This window comes from Lytechinus variegatus, chromosome 8 (assembly GCF_018143015.1).
Source record: "Lytechinus variegatus isolate NC3 chromosome 8, Lvar_3.0, whole genome shotgun sequence".
Taxonomy (NCBI): Eukaryota; Metazoa; Echinodermata; class Echinoidea; order Temnopleuroida; family Toxopneustidae; genus Lytechinus; species Lytechinus variegatus.
This window is the reverse complement of record NC_054747.1, coordinates 19,026,394-19,050,631: the sequence shown is the minus strand read 5'-3', so window position 1 is coordinate 19,050,631 and position 24,238 is coordinate 19,026,394. Positions and strand designations below refer to the sequence as shown.

The window sequence follows — 24,238 nt, the reverse complement described above, 5'->3', positions numbered from 1 at the left end:
CTCTCTGGTGCAATCTGACCCTTATTTTGGGGCATTTCACATGTTTTGAAATAAACATTGTTCCCACTTTTTTAACATAAAAAATATCAAATATGCATTTTCACATGTAAAAAAAAAATGAGGGGACAAATGAAGTACCTGTTCAACAACAATAATAAGGAGGAATTATCACTATCGGCTATAGGCAGGTTGTGTTCCACTATAAATCCAGTAAAGAAAAGCTCAGCGCTGGTCCCTTGCTTGGTGAAAAAACTGAAATAAAGACAACAGGGTACTAGTGGAGCTCGAAGATCTTGTCTTCGCAATGTCCGTAGGCCTATGCCGTTTGCTCCCGAACGTTTGTGCTTCCGAATTATCATCACGACCTCCCTGCTAAACTGAAATGTCCACGCTGCAAATTGTGCAAAATGCATGGTAAATTCCTCTTTCCGACTTCCGAACACACAGGTACTGGAGACTGTATTCAGTCTTATACTTCTGAGACCATTTCTTGGTCTTCTTTTGTTGATTTTCCGCCATTTCGTGTCAATATCAACCCATCAATACGCCGAAATCACACACCGATATTCCACCGCACAACTAATCCAGTGGCCGCGAGCGCACACACCTCGCGAAGCTAGCCAAGCCTACCGGCCTGGTGCACAGTGGATTCCCGTTGGGCATATCACATGCACCAGCTTTTTGCTGCTCCTTATTTGTCTACCTTTCACATAGAATTAAGTAGCAGCGAACGTAATGGAGTTACTACATGCTAAAGTTAGCAGACGATACATGTCCTTCCAATCCAATTTGATCAATGCAAAACAATCATAATTTCGGGAGGATAAGGATGGTAATTGTAAGGGCGGGAGTTGGGATGAATTTTCGGGAGCCTCCCAATGAAATCGGGAGTGTTGGCATCTCTGGATCTGGAAATGGATGGCTTTAGAGGAAAGGAAACAAGGATTAAAATGGAAAGATATGGTGAATAGGTCAAGGTTTGTCAGGACGGTCTCAATGGGGAGGCTGCTCAAGACAGAAAGAAGTGGAAGGTAGTGCCATCATGGCTGGGCCACATAGTAAGAAAGGATGACGATGAAACTCTGAAAAGGTATGGGATCTGGAAATGGATGGCTTTAGAGGAAAGGAAACAAGGATTAAAATGGAAAGATATGGTGAATAGGGCAAGGTTTGTCAGGATGGTCCCAATGGGGAAGCTGCTCAAGACAGAAAGAAGTGGAAGGTAGTGTCATCATGGCTGGGCCACATAGTAAGAAAGGACGACGATGAAATGTAATGGTTGGTCAGGATGGTCTGGAGGAGGATGCTCAAGAGAGAATAAGTGGAAGGAGATGGTGTCATCACTTGGGTGTTGTGGCCCAGTGAATTAGTCTTCGGACTTTGAAACAGAGGGTCATGGGTTTTGAATCCCAGCCATGGCGTAATTTCCTTCCAGTTGCAAGAAATTTATCCACATGGTACCGCACTCGACCCAGGTGAGGTAAATCGGAACCTGGCAGGAATTTATTCCTTGAAATGCCACCGCGCTGTAAAAGGCTGCGGGGCTAAAGCCAGGGTAATAATATCCAATTAAGTGCATAGGGACGCATTTGGCAGTGATATGCGCTACACAAGCATGTTGGTTTTATTATTATCACTGTGCACAGTCAGAAACCTTTCCTCATAGGGTTGGTGCTGACTGGATAAATGTGGATTTTAGCTCTCACCTCAAGCTTGCCTTTCTCTGTTTCTTCAATGTTGGTTAACGTTCCGGGCCATGTGTGGATGGTGTGCTCAAAATGGGTGGCGATGAACAGGCTCTTCTCTATCGGGTCAAGGGCTTCATGAAACCTGAGATGGATGTAACACGAAGAGATGCAATTAATATCAATGATTGAATGTGAATTTTTGTACATGCTCTGCGATAGACTAAATAGTTATGATTTGATCTTTTTTGCAAAAGGTCCCTGAAGGAACAAAAGTGCAAAACTCAGATGATTCGAGAAGAAACAGCCTTTTCATCACAATACTAGACGATACACAAGAAAAAAAGGCTTCTTCGTAATTAGCTCTAGAGCAGCTTTTCGCAAACAACTTTTCTTTTTTTTCAGTCGGATAGGTTAATTATAAACAGAGCTGCCAATGTAAACAAGGACATTTCAGTACTTCAAAAGTTGAATATCAGACCCAGTATTTTGGTGAGGAAATGGTTCTTTTCAAAGGAATACCATATGACAACACACAAGACTGATAATTAGGAAATAAATATTTTACATGAAACCATCAGCATTCGTCTCATTTTCCACTTCTAATAAAAGTAAATCAGTACTAGTTGGCATCTCTGTGTAAAGGAAATTGCGAGGGGAGGGAGAGTATAGTCCTCACCTGTTTAGTTTATAGAGTGATGTCGCCAGGCCGTAAAAAGGAAGTCCATTGCGCATGCTGGGAAATTCTTTGGCGATGTTTTCAAACCTGGTCAGAGCTTCGTTGATTTCCTAAAAAAAAATTACCAAAAAAAAGATGACCCTAAGAACATTGGTATCGATTCATTCTCTGTCATTCATTCAAAATTTTTAATATGGAAAGCCGATTTAAAAAACAAAGCTTTTACTTGGAGTCCTGGAAAACTCAAATAACTAAAAGATGCAAGACTCTTCACATCAATAGATCGTAGGAGTAAAGGGTGTCAAATCTGGAAAACAAGTTTGTAAGTTTTTTTCTCTCATTTGGTGTTTTTCCAAGCCCTCAATTGACATTCATCCATTTCTCAAAATTCATTGAAATCTCATTTCCATGACATTTTTTTTTATTCTCATTATTTCATTCTGGTTTTTAATTTATTTATCTCATTTTATCTATTTATTTATTTTTTTTTCTTTCGATCTCTGTTTTATGGTTGTTAAGAATAATTATGGCTTGGGCGATTCATGTAGTCAGGTAAGAACAGACTGCAGGCAGGACATACAAAAAGGTGACTTATGCTATGGATTTGCACAAATACAGCTTATTTTTGAAAGATTTTTCATGGACTTACCGAGGGTATTCCTGATCGTAGGTAGGCAGTAGCTTGTGCATACAGGAAGACGATGTAGTCTGCTTCATGCATACCACCGTACTACAAAAATGTAAAAAAATAAAGAAAAGCATCAGTTAATATCGCACTTCAAAGTGTTCTTGGAAGTTTGTCCTCCGAGGCCAGCCATCAAGACAGCCATGTGACTTGCCCGAGGAATTGGCCTTGGCTAGGTCCACAGATGAGTCTGAGACAAGGCTGGATGAGGTCAGAAAATATTCTAGAAACAATAAGGTCATATCAGGGTTAAGTTATTTTAGGGTTGTTTGTGTTGAAATCACCTATTTTGCTCAATGTAGAAAATGCCAATTCCATACACCCCAACCTTGCAAGTCCAAAAACAGGGACAATGGACTACCAAGTCTCACTCATTATGCGTGAGACTCAAGCATTTTGGACTCTTGTTCATCCCCTCAAATCTCTGTCTCACACAACTTTCACAGCCTATCCCCATATACAATGTACACAATGTCTGTGATCTCACTCAGATTCACAAAAAATCTCACGCATAAGCTGGTCTTTGAACTTGGCATCTCTGGGACAATTGACTACCAATAAATGAATACATAAATATGTAAATAAATGAATAACTAATTGGGGATACTGCTGAATTTTTGACACAACTCTATTATCAAACTTTCACAAAAATAGGGACACAGGGTTATTTTGGGGTGAAAATTGTTTTTCTACCCCAAAATAGGGAGAACCGACATGTATGCAATTTTGTCGTTAGGAAATTTTCGCAACTGCAATGAAGACAGATTCAATAACTCAGTAAATGCATTGAAAATGAATGACAAGGAACAGATGGGAGGTATTTGCCAAAAATAGGTGAACTAGAACAGCGGTGTTGGCTCAGTCGGTAACGTGTCTGCCCGTCGAACCAAAGATCGTGGGTTCGAGTCCACCCCGGGCGGATGACTGAAGCCAGTGCATTGTGTGTAAACGTCTCTCCCATGTTTCATAGATGCAGGCTATGTTACAATGGAAAACACTCCGTCCCTCGGATAGGACGTTAAATGGAGGCCCCGTGTAGAGGAAAGTCACCACCTTTGCACGTTAAGAACCCACTGCACTATTCGTATAAGAGTAGGGGAAACCCCGGTGTAGTGGTCCACCTGCATTCCCCCCAATCAGTTATATCAGGAGGAGAGACCTGCGGGTCATAGTGATTCAGTTCGCTTTTCGCCTCCCAGGCACAGGTGACGCCAAACAAATAATACTAAGTTTCGGAGCTGACGAAACATTGCAAAAATGTTGTTTGCTTAGAGTCCAGAACATAACGGTCGTTTTGATTCACCGATTTTCGACAAAGACTTCTTGGAAGTTCATTGTCATGAAGGGCATTCACATTTATATCTTCTCTGTTCTTAAAATCGTTGTATATCATGGAGGCAAAATCTCCCTACATGCTAAAAGTTTATTTCCTATTGGTCTAATTCCAATTCGTCGCATTCCCAACTCGTTTACTATCATTTGGTCTACAATCAGTTCGTCCACTATCCACAGGGTCTAATTGCCACTTCGTCCACTCACCATTTTGTCAAATTTGACCAAGTGTTAATTGGGCGAAATGAATGAAAAGAAAATTTCTATCAGACCAACTGGTTATAAGACGAAATGGTCATAGACAAAGTGATTACTGACCAAATGGCTGTTAAGACGACCTGTTGGGCGGAATGGCATTAGACTAAATGAAGGTAAACCATGTTGGTGAGTGGACGGGTTGGCAATAGACGAATCGGCAGTTTACCCTTGCTCAATTTTGAAACAACAGGGTCCCATAAACCTACCTCTTTGTTCGTAGCCTTGAGTAGGTCTGCTGCTTTGTTATAAAGGGTGACCGCCTGGCGAGACTGACCACTGACCAAGGCTAGGGAACCATCGGCTAGACATTTCTCGATAGCGTTCCTTTCAATCCTTTCCTTGGCTAAACGCTCCTGAAAGTTACAATTTGTAAATTGATACACATAGTAGCTAGAGTTATATAGCACTTTTGCCAGAGGATACAAAATGGAAGTATTATTATAATTGCCTCAGCTAAGGCTACCGCTTAATCAGCAGCGCTCAGTGGAAAGGTTTGCACCACATATTACATAGCCCAAGCTCTAGCACAGTTACCCTAACTACCCAATTGCTCAAGCATGGAAGGAATTCCTCCCTACCAGGGGGGTGTTTCACAAAGATTTCAGTATGACTTAAGTTGCACTTAAATGCCGACGCGTACATGATATGCAACGTGCGACTTTATTGATAGATACGCATTAGTGCGCATCCTCATGACACGATCTGACCAATGCGGTTAAGCCTTTCATACCGTACGCAACTCGGTATTCAAGTGCAACTCCAAGTCATACTTTAATAAATCATTGTGAAACACCCCCCAGTTACAGTACCCATTTACTACAAATAGGTGGAGAGTGTTAAATGTAGATAAATGCCGGAGACTTACACAAGGCTCCATGACATCTCCAGATGAGAATACTCATCAATAGAGCATCAAGCCAATGCATTCAGAGGCAGAGTTTATTTGTTTACTGGTGCATCAATTTTGAATAATTTACAGAATTTTATGAAAAATTCCCAGTCAGACTCTTCAATCATTACTTTATTTTGGCATTATAATAACAGCCTTAAAGGTCAAGTCCAACTCAGAAAAATGTTGATTTGAATCAATAGAGAAAAATCAGACAAGCACAATACTGAAAATTTCATCAAAATCGGATGTTAAACAAGAAAGTTATGACATTTCAAAGTTTCGCTTATTTTTAACAAAATAGGTATATGAACGAGCCAGATAAATCCAAATGAGAGAGTCGATGATGTCACTCACTCACTATTTCTTTTGTTTTTTATTGTTTGAATTATACAATATTTCAATTTTTACAAATTTGAAGATTAGGACCTCCTTGCCTGAAGCACAAAATGTTAAAATAATGGAATTCCACGTGTTCAGGGAGGAATGAAACTTCATTTCACATGAAAATGACGAGAAAATAAAAATACTTCATATTTCATATAATAAAATACAAAAGAAATAGTGAGTGAGTGATGTCATCAACTCTCTCATTTGGATGTAACTGGCTGGTTCATATAACTTTTTTGTTGAAAATAAGCGAAACTTTAAAATGCCTTAACTTTATTATTTTACATCCGATTTTGATGAAATTTTTAGTGTTATGCTTGTTGAATTTTTCTCTTTATTCAAATTAAGTTTTTGTTGGGGTGGACTTGTCCTTTAATCAATGAAATGGCCCTTTGTGTTATAGGTTGTCTTTTCATTTGTTTGAAATTGTCCAACTTCATATTTCTGTAATACTTGTTTTTGCGTTGTACGGCCTCTAAGTACAACAGTATACCTTTTACTGATGGGGCCACCATAAAGACGGTGCACTGCATTTATACAGTAGAAATATAACAAATAGAGGATGGGCAAATATTAGTCCTGAAAAGAACACACTTGTCGACACGTCGAGTTTGGGTGGTCCTTTTCAGGACCAACGCTTGCCCAAGAAAGATACATGGTGCACCGTGAAATCTACTACACTATTCTTCTTCACCATGGAAACCTTCAGAAGTTACAAAATAGAGGAAGGAAACAATAAAAAAAATCACTGAACTTACATTTTCTTTCCGCATCTGTTCTCGCTGCTGTCTGGCGATCTCGGCATCTCTCTTGGCCTGCTTCTCCTTCTCCTTATCATGTCTTTCCTTTTCTTCTTTCTTCAATCGTTCACGCTTATCTCTTTCCGACTCTTTGTGCTCCCGCTCCAGCTTCTGGACTTCCTTCTTCAGCTGCTTCGTCTTCCTCTTCTGATCCTCCTCAAACTTTTTCTGGTCGGCCTCTAAACGGCGTCTTCGCTCCCTCTCCTCTCTGATTTCTTGTTCCCGCCTTGCTTTCTTTTCCATCTCTTCTTTGAATTTTTGTCTTTCCCTTTCCATCTCTTTCTGGGCATCTTCAAGCCTTTTCTTCTCCCAGTCAAGTTTTCCCCTCTGGAGGTCACGATTGAGGTCTGTGGTTTTGACTGGCTTTTTGGGTTTCTTGCTGTGATCCTACATACAAAGATATAAATTGATGTATACTTCACTAATAATAATAACAACAATAATATTAAAGTAGTTAGTAGTAGTAGGTAGTAGTAGTAGTAGTAAGTAGTAGTAGTAGTAAGTAGTAGTAAGTAGTAATAGTAGTAAGTAGTAGTAGTAGTAAGTAGCAGTAGTAGTAAGTAGAAGTAGTAAGTAGAAGTAGTAAGTAATAGTAGTAGTAGTAGTAAGTAATAGTAAGTAGTAGTAGTAGTAGTAGTAGTAGTAGTAGTAGTAGTAGTAGTAGTAGTAGTAGTAGTAGTAGTAGTAGTAGTAGTAGTAGTAGTAGTAGTAGTAGTAGTAGTAGTAGTAGTAGTAGTAGTAGTAGTAGTAGTAGTAGTAGTAGTAGTAGTAGTAATAAGAATAAGAATAATAACAGGCATTTATATAAATCTGTATACCTAGAAACATTCTATTCAGAGGCGCACAAGTAAAATTAGAAAAAACTAAGACTGAGTGAGTAAGGAAAGACAAGATTTGAGAAGTGTCATAGTGCGAAGAACTGATAGTGTTAGAAAAGATAAGATTTCAATTAAGATTTGAAAGTTTGTAATGATGTAAGACTTCTTAAATTCATTATTTAGTATTACAAAGAGAAGGTTGAACATTCTAGCCAGTTGCCAAATCAGGCAAACAATTATGGGCAAGTACAATATTTTTAATCCTACAAGAACCAGCTGAAACATTCAATTTCCAACTGAACTCTTATTTGATCCTCTGCCAGTAACAATTTAATAGTGGAGCATATCAGGATAACTTCAATTACTATTTCTAAATATCTATTCTTATCAAAACTTGAATTTCTTGAAGTGCCAAAAGCACCAAAGGTGGGCTTGTGGGCTACGTAAATAGCCACTTTTATTGTCATGATTATCATTAAGATTCCTATTTCACTGGCCTTTATTGAAGCAGACTTCAAATCAGGAGAAACAGGGCCAAATCTGTAATTATAACGTGCCACTAATAAATCTGCCGAACCAAGTGAATATTTTGTCAAATTTTTTTTGCTTTCATTGTTGAAAGTCACTACTGTTAAGTCTACTTTGAACGGAATAAATGCTAATGTTATCAATCTCACAGCTGATAAAAGCTACTACTATTAGCCATCAAATGTGGGATTCAAACCTGTGCCAATACGACAGAGCAGAATAGAGCTCTGACCCATTGCCTTTATCACTTGGCCACTCCAATTGATGGCAGATTGGAGTGTTCTCTAGAGGTTTCATACCTTTGCTGCGTAGAAATTCTATATCTCTATATCTTTATTTGTATTTTATATCCTAGGTTGACTTCCTGCCCATTTGAGGGACACTCGGCATATTTGCAACTACATGTATAGCCTAAAGCCGTGGCTTACCGAATCACTATCACTGTCCGTCTCAGACCCACTCACGAGATCGGGGACCTCGTGCTTTTTGCTATTGAGATTCACAAGTCTTTTCTTCTCCTCACTGAAAAGGGTCGCCTGATTCTGAAGCTGCTCGATCTCTTGCCCACTGTCGGCGACCAGCTTCTGCCCCCGCTTGTTCTCGCGCAGTGCCCGGTCGATGTCCTTCAGTTCAAAGAACGATTGGGCGTAACGATAATGACCCTGAGAAACAAGAAAAAGGAAACGGATTGATCCAATTGAAGATGTTAAAAAGCCTTTTTTTTAAAGGTCTGGTCGCAAAAGGAAGTTTTTAACAGCATACAAACAGGACTTCAAAAATATATTATGAATCTAATGTGCAATATATTTTAAGGGACAGGCATGAGGGGGGGAGGGGAGTAAGGAGGTAAGGTCAGGAGTTGAGATAAAACATTCAAGATTATACCATTTTTCAATTAGTTGCACGATACAAAGGGTAATCGGTATCTCAAATTTTCATTTATCAGTTATGAATTAGGAATTACCTGTTTTCATAATAATATCAATAATTACTGTTTGTATCGATATCATCAACTAGGTCACATTCTGGCTTGCTTTACACAATATATGAACTTTCACCACTCCGTTAAACATTCGAGGCTCATATACTGGGCAAACTTTACCGACTTTTGCAATTGTAATGGTTACCAATCAAATGCATGGGTGGATAGTGGCCAATAATGAATTGATGCCTTGATGCAGAATGTTAGTGGCATCGTAGGATTCAACATACTGCCCTCTAATAACAAGCATCAGAGCTACTACACAATGCCACTTTCATCTATAAATCACCAGGCTTAAGATACTAAACAAGCTCAAGAGAGGTTTCTTACTTTTTGCCAATCGGGGCTGATTGTAATGGCGCGACGAGCATCCCACAATGCATCCCAAAAATCCTCCATGTGAAGAGACGTCTGACAGCGATTGCCGTACAGTATGTGGTTGAATACACTGCAAAAAATTATAGAGACAATGTAAAAATAAAGGATTGATTGTGGGACAATGACATGTGTGACGTCATAATGCAATAATTAAAATACAAATAATGCACAGGTTACAGAGTGTTAGTGGTGATACAGCACACTCCAAGGGATTTACTATATTACAAAATGCATGCAACATGTCAAGTCCTTTTGTACAATATCAAGAATAACCTAAGCTGCTCGCATAGCCACTAGCATTACAAACTGAAACCTGTGCATTATATGTTTTATAACATGCATTCACAATAATTATGTAGAGGGGGAAAAGTCAAAACGATGAGTCCTCTTAATTTGGTATTCCTTGGGTCAACTTACCCTATAGCTAAAGCCTTTGTATACATCTCATGCGCATTGCGGAATCTGTTGTTTGAGTAGAGATGATTTCCTCTGTCCTTTAAAACATTCATATCCTGTAAATTACAAGAGAAAACATCAAAAGGATGAATTATAATAATCCCCTTTGACGTAACGCTTAATACATCACAGGAATATCTTTGAGCCATTTTTTACCAGTCCTCAGATCCCGAAATGCCTGGAATGCCCGCACACAATGTATACACTCTCTCCATCCCTGGGAAGCATACCATCAAGAGTTCCAAAACTCAACTGCTAGGTATACTACAGACTTTCACAACCTACTGAGCACTGACAGCCTGTGCCCTCCCCCCCCTTAAGAGCAATAATCAAAATTTGTAATGTAAATATACTGTTTTTAAGAAAGTGTGCTCCCCCACCCTTTGAAAGTGAGGACCCTTTTCTTCACACACGAAATGACCTTAGATTTTAGGTGAAAACCTTTCATTGGGAAAATGTGCCCCCCCCCCTTTGAAAATCCTGGATCCGCCCCTGCTACCAAGTATCCAGATAACACCAGGGTGGAGAGTGGTGAAGTGTTGACTGATGCCTTACCCAATGGACACTAATCAGTGGTGGGATTCGAACACACAACCCTCTGATTACAAGGCAAGAGTCAGAACTGCTACATCACGACACTCCAGAATGTTGAAGCCACTTGATCTGGCACACACCAAGAGGGCAGTTTCCCTAAGCTGTTTGAAAGTTAGGCCATATGACTTCATGCACAAAGGGTGACCTGTTTTGTGCTAAGTATGATAACCCCAATGCTGTTTTCACAAGTGGGACTGACTTTCCCATAACTAAAAAGTCGAACAAAGTTCATCAAAATCAAGCTACAAAGATTGGCAATCAATTGCTCGTCTTAACATAATCATCAAGGCGTGTGATTAACTTAACCTTTTTGTTCTTTTCACTAGTGGTGATGAAGGGTAACATCAGAATGGGAGGTTAGCCAGTCAAGACAAAATAGGTATGTGCAATGATATTCCAGAAGCTGGGTGACTTTGATCAAACAAACATGGTATCAATATCTGATTTTTTCAACATATAGGGGAAGGAACCCCACATTTACCAAACTGAATATCTGGCAGAACAGTGTACAGCTCTGCTGCAGGTGGCCCATACAAGCTACGGCACGCATAAGAGTGCCCCTTCTACAATCAAGTGCAGCACACCTAGCAGCCTCACCTGCATTATGCAGACGCACTGCCAGACGTTGAGGCCCATATCTTGATGTCAGGTTTAATTGAAACTCTGGTCTTAACTAATGGTTTAACTATGGACAGCCAATTATGACATAAATCACTTACAGTGGAATTTCATATTATCAGCTCTCATTTGACCCTCAAATCATTCTTAACTGTTTGGGAAGGATAAATACAATAATGGTCTTCACCATTACAGATTAGGAAAGAGCCCAGTAAACAAAAGAAACATACAATATGAACAAATTTTGACATGTTTGGCTTCCCACAATTTTAGCACAGAGTTAGACCATGGTCTAAGTTAAACCTAAGTTTAAAATACAGGCCATATAGTGTAGGAAATGTTGGGTTCCTCCCCAGATGTTACAATACCCAAGATACTAGTACCTTGTCCGTTTGAACGAAAAGTCACCTAGCTGCTCGACTACATCGACTTCCCTATATCGTTCAAGATTAAACATTACCTTTTCATCCTTTTCACTCAATTTCATGAGGGATGATAATATTTCCTTTTTATGGACCACTGTATGGTGAACATATTGCCAATCTGAAATGAAAAAAACAGAAGAGATAAGGAAACCATTAACATTCCCTGCCAAGAAAAATAATTTTAAGAGATTAAACAGAGTTATACCAGTACATGCAGGGGTTGCATGTAGATATAATTTGGGGACTCCACGGTAATACAAGATGGAATGAAATTCTCAATAATGAAATTCACTCTTTCAAATTTCTACATAAATTGCTGGATTGAGACCAAAGCCATTAGTGCTACTCATCAAGCATGCTCAAATTGTGAAACTTGAGTAATCAAAGCATTTCAATGATTTCTCAATTATTTTAGTTTATACGAAGAAACAACATGTATAATTTACAATGGTATTTTGGTACCATGACATTTGCTCTGGCAGTAATTGCTCCACTGCAAATTCCACACATGTACCCTTGCGCACTGATGTTGCAATCCTGCACATTTATACAATTAAAGTCAACAATTGTAATAATTAGTTTTCACCCCAAACCTTCAAATTAGATAAGCTGATAAAAGGAAATAGTTCTTGTATAACATCTATATTATACATGTAAGTATCAATTGTGCAATATGGAAATCCTGAATTAAAGAAAATAACATGGAAACAGCTGTCATTATTATCCCCCCAAAGAAAAAAAATTAATTCAGCATGCAAAGAGTTAATGGAATGACCAAAACTTCAACCCTGGATTTAACACTATACCCCATCCTAAACCTAACCATATACGACTATAACCCTTACCCTATATCTTAAGGCCACCGCTCACCTTACGACCCGACCGGTCGCCGACTTGCTTGCGACCGAGTCAGGGGAGATGTGACGTCACAGCGCTTGTCAGCTTCAGAGTCGCAGACCGGTCAGAGACAAGTCGCAAGGAAAATCCGAAGGATTTGACATGTTGAATCCTTATGACTGGATCGCAAGCTCAATCCAACCTCCAGCCAATCAGACAGCAGAGTTGCATAACGCGTATTACGCTAAACAACGCGCATACGCAGTAGTAAGCGCAATTTCTCAGATGCTACGCCAAAAAGCAAAAAGCGCATGCGTGAGTCGCAGATCGGATCGCAAGGTGTGCGTTGTCGAAGCTTATGACTGCCTTGCGATTCATCTCCCCTCAATCAGTCGCAAGCCAGTCGCAGACCAGTCGGGTCGTAAGGTTTGCGGTGGCCTTTAGACAAAATAAAGCCCGGAGGAAATGTCTTGTCACTAGTATTTCAATTACCTACCACTACAAAGTATGCAAAATAACAAGCGAGTTAATGTGCCTTTCATTACAATGTGAATAACCATGGAATTTGCACAGGTATAAAACTTGCTATGAAGATGAATTTAAAAATATGTAGATTTCTACTTACATTGCTTGATTGTGACCAAAGCCATTAGACGACTGACTCTACTCTCTTTCATTTTCTTTCTCGTCTTCAAGTTATCACTGAAAAAAGGAAAACAAAATTCTCATACACTGCTACAATATGAACAAATACACATAAAACAAGATTTACCATATGAAGCAGATTAAATGAGTACAAGAACCAGTTGTTACAAAATAATAGGGGTAAATATGAGGAGATGATTGAGGAAAAGGTAAGTTTAAAGAGAAGTTTTGAAGGAAATAAAGAAGACAACTTACTAAAATGTGACAAAATATTTATTGGTTTTTGCAACTTCCATGGCCACCTGAAGCTCATCAACCTGTGGAAAAAAAAAGGAAAAAAACTTATAAGTTGGTATATTAGTTTTGTGAGAATTTACATAGAACAAAGAATGCAAAACATTGGCTATTCCACGTAAGAAAAACCTTAAATTTGAATGTTTAAAGCATAATCAATAAGGGCCATTCTTGGTCATATGCATGACCAAAATTATGACAAATCTTGAATTTAGTTAGAAATCTAAAAATTTTGGTAATTTGGTTATATATCATTAACATGTTTAGTCAGCATTGCTGTCTGAAATATGTAGGTTCAAGGTCAGAGGTCAAAAGAAGTGGGTCACGTGTGTGACTTCACACAGAAGCATGATTTTGATAGTTTATTTTCATCTTGAAATTCCTGTGAATTTCAGAATGAAATTAAAATTTAATAATCATCATAATTAGTTATAAATCTCTAGAATTTTTAGATTTATAACTTATTAAAATCAAGATTTGTCATAGTTTCAGTCACATACAGAACCAAGAATGGCCCATCAAATTGGTAGTCCATGGCACAAAAATAAGCTTCATAATTTACTCTATGTATTGGATTCAGTAAAAGAAGTCAATATAGATAAATAAGCAGACACAAATTATCAGTTACTTTGCAGAATACGTTGAGCATTTAATGGTCCTTCATGGGAAAAGCAAGATATCTGTAAGTAATGGTAAATAAGGATAAAGTCTTGATTTTTTTAAAGGGGAACCCAGCCTTGGCCATGAAATGATGTGTTGGGAAGGAGAAAAATAAATTAAACAAAATGGTGAAAGTTTGAAAGAAATCGGACAAGCAATAAGAAAGTTATGCCTGTTTTAAAATTGAGATCTCTAAGACTATGTAGATTTCAAATTGGCAACTGAGCAAGTAAATTATGACAAGGGGCAAGGACAACTTTCCCATAAGCCATGTACTTTATTATCAGGGATTTGTGGTTTTCTCCTAAGTACCCATTCCCCTGGGGCAGTAATCTAAATATAACACAGGTAGTATATTGTTTTATGTCCTCATGAAAGAAAAATATAATTTGAAATAAAACTTTTGGGCAAAATGACATTTTAGCCATAATATGTATTGGAGTACATGGAAGAGTAGTCCTTGCCTTACATCACTATGATATCCCATATGCGGCCAATTTGAAGTCTCCATGGGTACAGTGATTACCAATATTTACAACTTTTAAAAATTCATAACTTTCTTGTTGTTTGTTCAATATTGTTCAAACTTTCACCTATCAACTTGTCTGATTTTTCTTTTCCTTATAAAAACAAGTTTTTATTTGGGTTGGATTCCCCTTTAACAATGGACTCATCCTCTTGTCATTATGCAATTCATTATTTATTATTTTTGACATTAATATGGAGTCCAGATTAAGCATTAACAAAGCTCAGATTTTGAGTCAGTGTTGATTATTTTGTCAACTCTGTTCAAATAATGTTTCAAGACAGCATTATACTAACCTTCTCTACTTCCTCTAAGAGCCATGTCATTTGATCGTAATCTTCGTCTTTCATCTGTGCATAAAGAAAACAAACAAGTTTATTCAATGCAAAATATTTGTCTACACCATTACAGGATATGTAGCTGAACTAGCTTTCACCAATCAATAGTCCTATTTACTAGTCTCATTTCCAAAAATGTATTTCATTTTTCTTTCTTTCAATACATATATCTACTTCACATTAAACTCTGTACATGCACTCTTATTATATAAGCAATAACCATCCATCATTCACACTTTAGACGCCCCCCCCCCCCCCCCCCCCCCCCCGGCAATACATCTATCCCAACGGTTCCATGACATCTGCTTCAGCGAGAATTGCTCCGGTGGAAAATCTACATGTTAAGCCAAACATAACACGTAATCTCCAGAACTACAAACCTTAATCCTTATCTTTGGATTATTCTTGAACAAAAATTCTATTACAATCCTAACTCTAACCCTATTCCCCCTGAGATATTAATACCGGAGCAAGTGTCACAGGAGCAAATGTTGTGTCACCATCCCAACACACAATCACACACAACTATTTACTACAGAATAGGAAACAACATAAAAATAATTGTGCCTGCGCAGCATACATGTTCAAAATTGTAACAAAAGTACATTTAAATGAGTAAAATAAACCTCAAGAAAACACATAATACAAAGATTAAATACAAAGACCATTTAATGCAATTACACATTTTGCACTAACCCCCCACCCTCCCCCCCCCCCAAAAAAAAAGAGGCTATGGCGATTGATGCATACTTACCGTTGAGAGCCTGGTGTGAATAAATTCTAATACTTTGTCAAGTTCATCTAGTCTGAAGAATACTTCTTTCTTCCGTTCAAGAGGGGCAGAACTGTAGAAAGGATATAAAAATAATAAAAATTGAGGAACTATGAATTATACTCACAGCCCCATAACACAAAGCTTTATATCACTTGATCGTAGTGTTGATTTTTAAGATTGATTAGTGATCGTTGTGTGTAATCATGCATACAAATCAACTGTACTTTCGATCTCTAAGCTTTGTGTTTAACACCAGAGTCCAGCAACACAAAGGTTAGCAATTAATCACACTCTTGATTTTCATGATTAATTGTACATTGTTGTCAATGCAATCAACCATAAAAGAATGTTTCACGATGATTGCTGAACTTTGTGTTAACAGCAATGATTCATTGCTAAAAATTATGTTACAGGCCCAAGGTCTTCTGGGGAGCGTGTCTTGAAACTACTTGTCGGACGTTTCATTGGACAAGATCTGTTTTATCCAACAGTTACCATAGCAACAGTTCCTCACAGCCAATCAGAACCGAAGAAAGTTGTCAGATCTGACAACTTGTCGGACAATAGTGTCGATGAAAAGCTCCCCAGATGAGTTGGAGTCTGATTCAGTTTTGGACAAAATTCAAGAATTCGAAATGAACAAAATAAGAGACAAGAGATGGAGAAAGATGAAGGAAAAAGAGGGGAGAGTGAGAGAGAGGGACAGAGAATAAGAGAGAGGAAAGGAGAGTGGGAGAGAGGAACGGAGAATGAGAGAGAGGAGAGGAAAAGAAAGGAGAGTGAGAGAGAGGAACAGAGGTGGAAATAAAAGCAAGAAAAGGGGTTTGGGTACAGGGTTAATAAGGGGAGAGGGTGAAGAAGGAAGAGGAAGAAAAAAAAGAAAGAATGAAATAAAGAGAAAGGCAGCAATGACAGGGATAAACTTGCATTGTGGGATTCCAGTTGATTCGAAAAGTTCACTTGATAACAATTGAACAATGATCTTGTTCCAAATCTACAAGATCTCCTTGTTATTTTTGCCTATTGTGGCTTATTCTGCTTATAAGGAACTTGAGCCTTGGCCTGAATATTTCTACGCGATTACTATTTTATCAATGTACTTACTCATCTATGATAAGATCTAGTTTCCTCATCCACTGTTGCCATTTTGGGGCGAGGGTGCTTCTGTTGTAGAGCAGCGGGGCAAAGAGGACGATGCGGAGGTTGGTCTCATGCATCCTCCGGGCCTCTCGCAGGTGCTTGTTCCATATCTCCACCACGTCTTTGGCCTAGGGATGGGGCAGAATGAGAAGTAATATACGACAATCTACAGGATTTCCATAGGAAAGAACTTGTTGTGAACATTTGCAGGACTAAAAATAACAAAGTCCACAATCAGTCATACATCTCTTTAGCCTGGGGATAGGGTAGAATGGGCAGAAACATGTGACATTGCTGCGCAGTTGTAACAGTAATGGCACACTATAACAGTACTCACTACTGACGCAGTCACATTTTGCTGACGATTGCCGAAAAGCGAGTCAAAAACAGCAGTTTTTATAATTTTTGTACCAGCTTCCTGAATGTGGTTAGTACAGAAATCCTGAAGACGTCCGTTTTCGAGTCACTGTGCTGACACCGTGGGGGGAATGTGACTACAGCAAAAAGAAATTCATAGATCTGTCCGGGAGCATGCTGTAATAGTTGATGACATACAATCCTCCTTGATGTTTAAGATCTTTTGACTCCAAAATGACTGCTGCACCAAAATATGAAAAATCATTGAGGAATTGCAGATTTGCAAATGATGGGCCTTCCTTGAGTAATCAAAGTTGCCACAAATCACATTTGTCATATTTGAAATGTTCAGTATATTGCGCTTGAAACAGCATTCGGAACTCACCTCGCATGTTGCATGATATCGTCCACACTTGCAAGACTTGAGCTTTGGTTTGATGTCTGGATGGGAGTAAGCAGCAAGCTCCTTCTCGGTCTTCGCTTTCTCTCGCTGCATCGCTTGCTTCTTCTCTCGTTCCTTCTTCTCTTCATCTTCCTTGATAGCTGTTATGGTAAAAACATAAAGGAAAACAATAATTATTAATAAATTTGTATTCTTGGGCAACAATATATTAATTCAAAGCACTGTAATAAACATGTAAGAAATTGGTTATAGGGCAAGTATGAGCTATTTCAAGTTGGTATGAGGCATCTGAGGCTAAAACTAGCATTTTTCACGAAGATGGAAGTGAATAAACTATTGAAATTTTGTTGACCTCAAATGACCTTTGCCTCATAACCTGATATTTCATACACCTATTTGCCGAAACTTGATGACATTAATGTCATTTTTATGTAATGGGTACTTATATTATCAAAAGCATCTTTAAAATTCAAAATCACAACCTTGACGTTGATGCTACAATATGGTCAAAGTTCATGGACCCTAAAATAACCTTTGAACTTGACCATATGATATGAAACTAATGCCAAACGATCAGTGAAAATTGATAACTCTTTTGTCCAAGTTTCATGGAAAAAGTCCATCTATAGGCCTACTTTCATTGTTATGATGAAAATTTAAAAAACTTAACCTTGGTTAAGATTTCAATGTTGATGATGCCGCAGCTACCATCGGAAAAGCAGTGCCTACGTGTACTATGATTATGATGTCTCACTTCTGCTATGCAGAACGTTTTAATGTTGTCAAACTTGAAAACCTATACATGTCCGGGGCACAGAAACTACTAGCAGCGAATTAAAATGATTAAATAGTTATTTTTATCACATGCAATTTCCACAGAAATTTCTTTCACTTGGGTAAAATTGCACTAAAAGGATGTTATTGTATTCTGGTTGGAATTAATGTTTCAAGTTCGATTATTCAACTACATGTGTCTAAAGGTTGACTTTAATACAGAAACTCTACATGTATTATGTACATCATGTAAGTTGCTTTCTCATTCGTCACATTCGCACCACTACATTAAGTCCTCCATACTCGGCTCAGGAGAAACACACAAACATGTGAGGTCAAAAGATCTGTGTGCAACCTCATAGAATCTCTCACACTATTCAACCATATTGAACACCCTGTAACACTCTCCATTGTGTGTACAAATTTGTATGCAAAACCAAGGTCTATATCATAAACAAATATTTTAGGCAAACAATGGGAATCAAAGGTTTGTGGCTACAGGTTAATATTTTTCATATTCTGTACACAGATCCACACATGTACATGTACATGTATAAAGGAAATTGTTGGACTTTGGACTGAGTGAATTGAAAGGTTTAGTGCTATAAAACGACAGGGTATACACCTGTACTGTATGTAATGTACCATATACTTGCTTGTATCAATAGTTGGCCTGGGGTGGTATTCTGAAAACATCTCCATTGTTATCTTTTATCATATCTCATTGAGATAGAAGATGCTAGAATCATTGCAAATTGGTATTCTGAATATCTTTGTTTTCTTATTATCACCTTTTATACACTGTTTTTTAGATGTTACCAATCAAAATGTGTTTTTATTGGCAGTTTAACCAAAAGAAGCGTTCCTCGTGGCAAAAGAATATTATACGCACTGCGTGTATATGAATTACTTGCGTTCTTAGATAATTGCACGAAATTCAGAATCCCGCATGCACATTATGGCAAGCCTTGGTATTATATGCGCGAGTTATAAATTTACTTGCTCAGCACAAGTTGTCAAGCAAGAAAAGATAAGAATGTTTTTACCAATTTGCGATGATGACATGGATAAGAACGTTTTCAGAATATTTACCGCCCCCGGTGGGTGTTTCATAAGGCTGTTCATACATGTACATGTAAGTTAAGAGCGACTTTAAGAATGACTGGTGATCCTTTCTTGTGGTAAATGGTATATTCATTGGCGATGGTTTAGCTCGTAAGAAAGGTTCACCAGTCGTTCTTATCTTAAGAAGTCGCTCTTATCTTAAGAACAGCTTCATGAAACGGCCCCCTGGGCCCTGTTGCATAAAAGTTACTATTATGGTAACGTTGCCATCCAATGGTAACTTCCCTGAATCCTTGATTTTGATTGGCTGTTGATCAGCACTACCATGGTAGTTACCATTGGATGGAAAAGTTACCATTAAATAGTAACTTTTTGCAACAGGGCCCAGGACTCTGAAACAAAACCTACATGTACATGTATGGTAAATTGTCACCTGGAGGCCGTTTCATAAAGCTGTTCGTAAGTTAAGAGCGACTTTAAGAACGACTGGTGATCCTTTATTACGCGCTAAACCATCGCCCATATGTATACCACATACCAAAAGAAAGAATCACCAGTCGTCGTTCTTATCTTACGAACAGCTTTATGAAACAACCACCTGATCTACACTAGTGAAAGAAAATTTATTACTACAAAAGATATGCTAATCATAAAGCCATCCCTTTAATATGCAAGGCCGTCACATCTTCAACAAATCAAAACCAAATTTTCTGTGCTTACAATGTAATTTGACTTAAAATGTTCACACCCTTTTGGTTCATGCATGAACTGGTCATGATAAATTGTACATTGCAGTCAATGCAATTATAATATACATACTTATGCTAATTATAAAGCCATCCCTTTAATATGCAAGGCCGTCACATCTTCAACAAATCAAAACCAAATTTTCTGTGCTTACAATGTAATTTGACTTAAAATGTTCACACCCTTTTGGTTCATGCATGAACTGGTCATGATAAATTGTACATTGTAGTCAATGCAATCATTAAAAAAAGTTATACGATAATGCTTAAGCTTCGTGTTAAGGGCCCCCGACTTCCTTCTTAGTGGGATGCACTGTAATAATGTACAATGTAAAAGCAACTACTGTACTAGCGGAAAAGTACATGTATGTATGCCTAGGTAACTTAACTGAACAATACACATGCCTGCATGGCTAGCTACACATTCATGAATTCAACTGAAGAGAGATGAACGTTTCATTTTCATTTTCACACAACAGAAATATTTCACAACAATAGGTCATTTATACCACTCCTAAAATTGACATTGCTGAAAAGCAATTCAATTACACTTTAATGCAATACAATGTTCAGAATTCCTGTCTATTGTTGAATAACACTGCTGATATTGCAAAGGTCTGGGGGACGTTTCATAAATCTCTTTGGACATGTAAGTTAAGACTTTAAGACCAACATTAAAGGTCAAGTCCACCTCAGAAAAATGTTGATTTGAATCAATATAGAGAAAAATCAGACAAGCACAATGCTGAAGATTTCATCAAAATCAAATGTAAAATATTAAGTTATGACATTTCAAAGTTTCGCTTATTTTTAACAAAATAATCAAATGAACGAGCCAGTTACATGTACATGTACATCCAAATGAGAGTTGATGATGTCACTCACTCACCATTTCTTTTTTTATTGTTTGAATTATACAATATTTCAATTTTTACGAATTTGACGATTAGGACCTCCTTGCCTGAAGCACAAAAAATTAAGCACAAACAGTTAAAATAATGGAATTCCACGTGTTCAGGGAGGAATGGAACTTCATTTCACATGACAATGATGAGAAAATATATTTCATATTTCAAACAATAAAAAACAAAATAGTGAGTGAATGACATCATCGACTCTCTCATTTTGATGTGGCTGGCTCGTTCATATAACTTTTTGTAAAATGAAGCGAAACTTTGAAATGTCATAACTTTCCTATTTTACATCCGATTTTGATGAATTTTCTCTTTTTATTCAAATCAAGTTTTTGCTGGGGTGGACTTGTCCTTTAAGAGTGACTGGTGATCCTTTCCTGTGGTAATGTTCAATGGAGATGATTAGGTGTGTAAGAAAGGATCACCAGTCAACTTTATAAAATACCCACCAGGCCATATCAAGGCACGTAGGGACCCACACACATACCGCGTGAGTCAATAAAAACTTGGACATCCCACAAATCCCCAACATACAAAAAAAAATTGTCATGAACGCATAATAATATGGCTGGAAAAAATATCTTCTCCCAAATAATTTGATACCATAGTTGTACATGTATGTCTGTCTTCACACTTGGATGATTAGGAGGTATTCTTTTCATTGTGAATTTTGATTTGCGCCAAAGTTAGACAGGACTGCAATAAATAAATTTGAATGTCATAATCCTGAAAGGGTTGCATTAAAATCCATTTCAAAACACTTTTTCAGTAATTTACATTCTAATTGTTTAATAAAGACTTTTTAGTATCAGTTCTCAAGTTAATTTCATTGAAAAGGGATTTTCAAATATGTTTACAAACTCATGGAGGATTATGACACCATTGACATCCGGATTCATTAATTGCAGTCATGCCTTACTTTGGCGCAAATCAAAATTCACATCACTGCGAAAAATACCTACTGAACATCCAAGCGTGAAGACATACCACATAAATATGGTATCAAATTAGCTACATGTAAGTATGCATTCATGACATACATGTACATTTTTCTTTAATTGGGGATTTGTCAGGTGTCAAAGTTTTTTTTGCTCGTGCAGAAGTAGGGGACTGAGGGACCCCCTCTTGAAGAGTAGAGGGATAGGGATTAAATTCAAATCAGGGTCGGGAAAGAGGTGAATATTCTTCATTTCTTGATAGTTTTCAACTAAATCAAAATAATTTCAAGGAATAATGGAAAATAGATGGCCATTTCATGGACTAAAGATGTAAAATGTGAAATTTTAACAATTTTTTTGTACACTAATATTTCTTTTTTAAAGCAGGAGCGCGATATTTTGTAAACATATTGACCCAGATTAATTAATAGTTACACAGCTATTGCATATATACGATGTTAAGAAAAATCTACAATTTATCATACATGTATTGTATTGAATTGATTTGAGCGCCTCAAAGAGAGTGATTCTGAGGAGCTCAATTGAGCTCCTCAAAAAAATAAGAAGAGCGATTTATTGAGCTCCACAAAATTATAAATGTGAAGGATTGTACTTGTCAGAGTGTAAAGAAATAACATCGTTGATTTCTCTCAATTTACCCAACAAAAGGCCAATTACACAAAATGTAAAGGGAACAATATGCGGAGGCTTATTAACATGTCAGGTACCTAAAAGTGAAAGGGGATTGACAACAGGACCAGGGGCCCGTTGCAGAGAGAGTTGCAATCAATCGCAACTCTAAAAATCACGCGCAACTTGATTTTCAACCAATCAACAGCGCGCATTTGGGACTTGCGATTGATTTTGGGGTTTGCGTTTAAACGCAACTCTTTCTGCAATGGGCCCCCTGGTATAATACAAGGATAATTGGTTCTTTGTCAGGAAAGTGAAAGGGGGAGGCAAACAGAGAAGGCTACAGAGAGTGACTGTCAAGGCTGTTTTCTTAAACTTGTGAACTAGGGCTGTAATCAAAGGAAATTATTTAATCAATTAGGCCTATAGCCCTATACAAAGGAGAATTGTTGGGATTATACTAAAATCTCAGTACAATATTTAGAGATTTTTCCCCCAATGTTATACAAGATTAGACACAAGCCTGCAATGTTACACATGTAGATTAAACCATTGCACACTTACAAATGGTTTAATTCACCTGTAAGTAAAGATCTCTACAATGTAGAAACTACAAAGGGTAACTGTTTCATCTAAAATTGCCTTAGCCCTTAATAATAAATGTATTAAAGAGATTTCAAGGAATTGTAAAATAGGTTTTAAAAATCCGTAGACTAGTGATAACACTGCTTTTACACATTGTTAAAATCTCACTCGAGAGCAGACTACATGTAAGCTACACGTATGTAATTGAAAAAGTAAAAGGGTTACTATTTCATCTAAAATTGCTAGTATGTTTCTGCACTAACAGTACATTACTATTTAAAGAACTTGCTCTTTAAAACTTTTTTTTCATTTGAACAGAGATTGGATCCTGTAAAAGCACAGAATAGATTTGGTTCACTGTTCCTGCTGTTCTCCCCTATAATTGACTAATTTCTTTTGTTTTTAAACTAGTATGCTAAGATATAATTGGGAGCATTTTTTTGTTCTTTGAGGCCATCTATGGCTGGAAAAGAAAACAGAATTCTTGTACATGTGTTTCATTTTCAAAAATAAAATAAGGAAATGATTTTATCCTTGAGCTGAGAAAAACAGGGAAGGATTGCATAACTTCTGAAGGTTACCATGGCTGATATTAGTGTACATAGAGTTTTCAGTCCACCATGAACTGAATGAGTGTGCTAAAGAAAGTAACATTAAACTTTATTTACATAGAAGGGGTGTGAACTGCCAATAAACATTTGCAGTGAGGCATATTATACTACATGCAAGGTTCTAGTTTCTTTTCAGTAACACTCAAATCTATAAACTCTCTCAGACAAGATGAGCTTCACTACACAGTGTGTCTTACAAAAATTAAACCCGTTTTCAGAGATAGCTTTCACAATCATGTTTTTACTATTTAATACACATGGAAAGAGTAGAACCTCATCTGTAATTTGAGATCAAAAGTTTAACAAATCATTCATGCATGGCAGATTACTACCAATCAATATTGAGACATATCAGAAACGATTTGTGCAGAAACTCACGTGTGAATCTGAATCCACTCTCATTTCAGTGAGATAAACTTAACAAAAAATACATAAGAAATGCTAATGAGTCAATCGTCAAATGAGCATGGTCGTCATGGT

The 24,238-nt window shown here is 37.5% G+C and overlaps 1 protein-coding gene across 2 annotated transcripts in view; it reads right to left on the bottom strand.

Moving 5' to 3' along the window:
- Positions 1-24,238, bottom strand: part of LOC121420112 — a 94,563-nt gene that overhangs the window by 34,310 nt on the left and 36,015 nt on the right. For both annotated transcript variants that reach the window (XM_041614646.1, XM_041614647.1), the window contains 15 exons: positions 17,475-17,632; positions 16,697-16,860; positions 15,572-15,662; positions 14,776-14,829; positions 13,255-13,316; positions 12,980-13,056; positions 11,553-11,635; positions 9,842-9,936; positions 9,377-9,494; positions 8,493-8,726; positions 6,677-7,105; positions 4,846-4,992; positions 3,014-3,094; positions 2,365-2,474; positions 1,707-1,830 (listed from right to left, as the gene is read on the bottom strand). In XM_041614646.1, the coding sequence (XP_041470580.1) occupies positions 1,707-1,830; positions 2,365-2,474; positions 3,014-3,094; positions 4,846-4,992; positions 6,677-7,105; positions 8,493-8,726; positions 9,377-9,494; positions 9,842-9,936; positions 11,553-11,635; positions 12,980-13,056; positions 13,255-13,316; positions 14,776-14,829; positions 15,572-15,662; positions 16,697-16,860; positions 17,475-17,632 (2,027 nt within the window). The remainder of the gene's footprint in view (positions 1-1,706; positions 1,831-2,364; positions 2,475-3,013; positions 3,095-4,845; positions 4,993-6,676; positions 7,106-8,492; positions 8,727-9,376; positions 9,495-9,841; positions 9,937-11,552; positions 11,636-12,979; positions 13,057-13,254; positions 13,317-14,775; positions 14,830-15,571; positions 15,663-16,696; positions 16,861-17,474; positions 17,633-24,238) is intronic.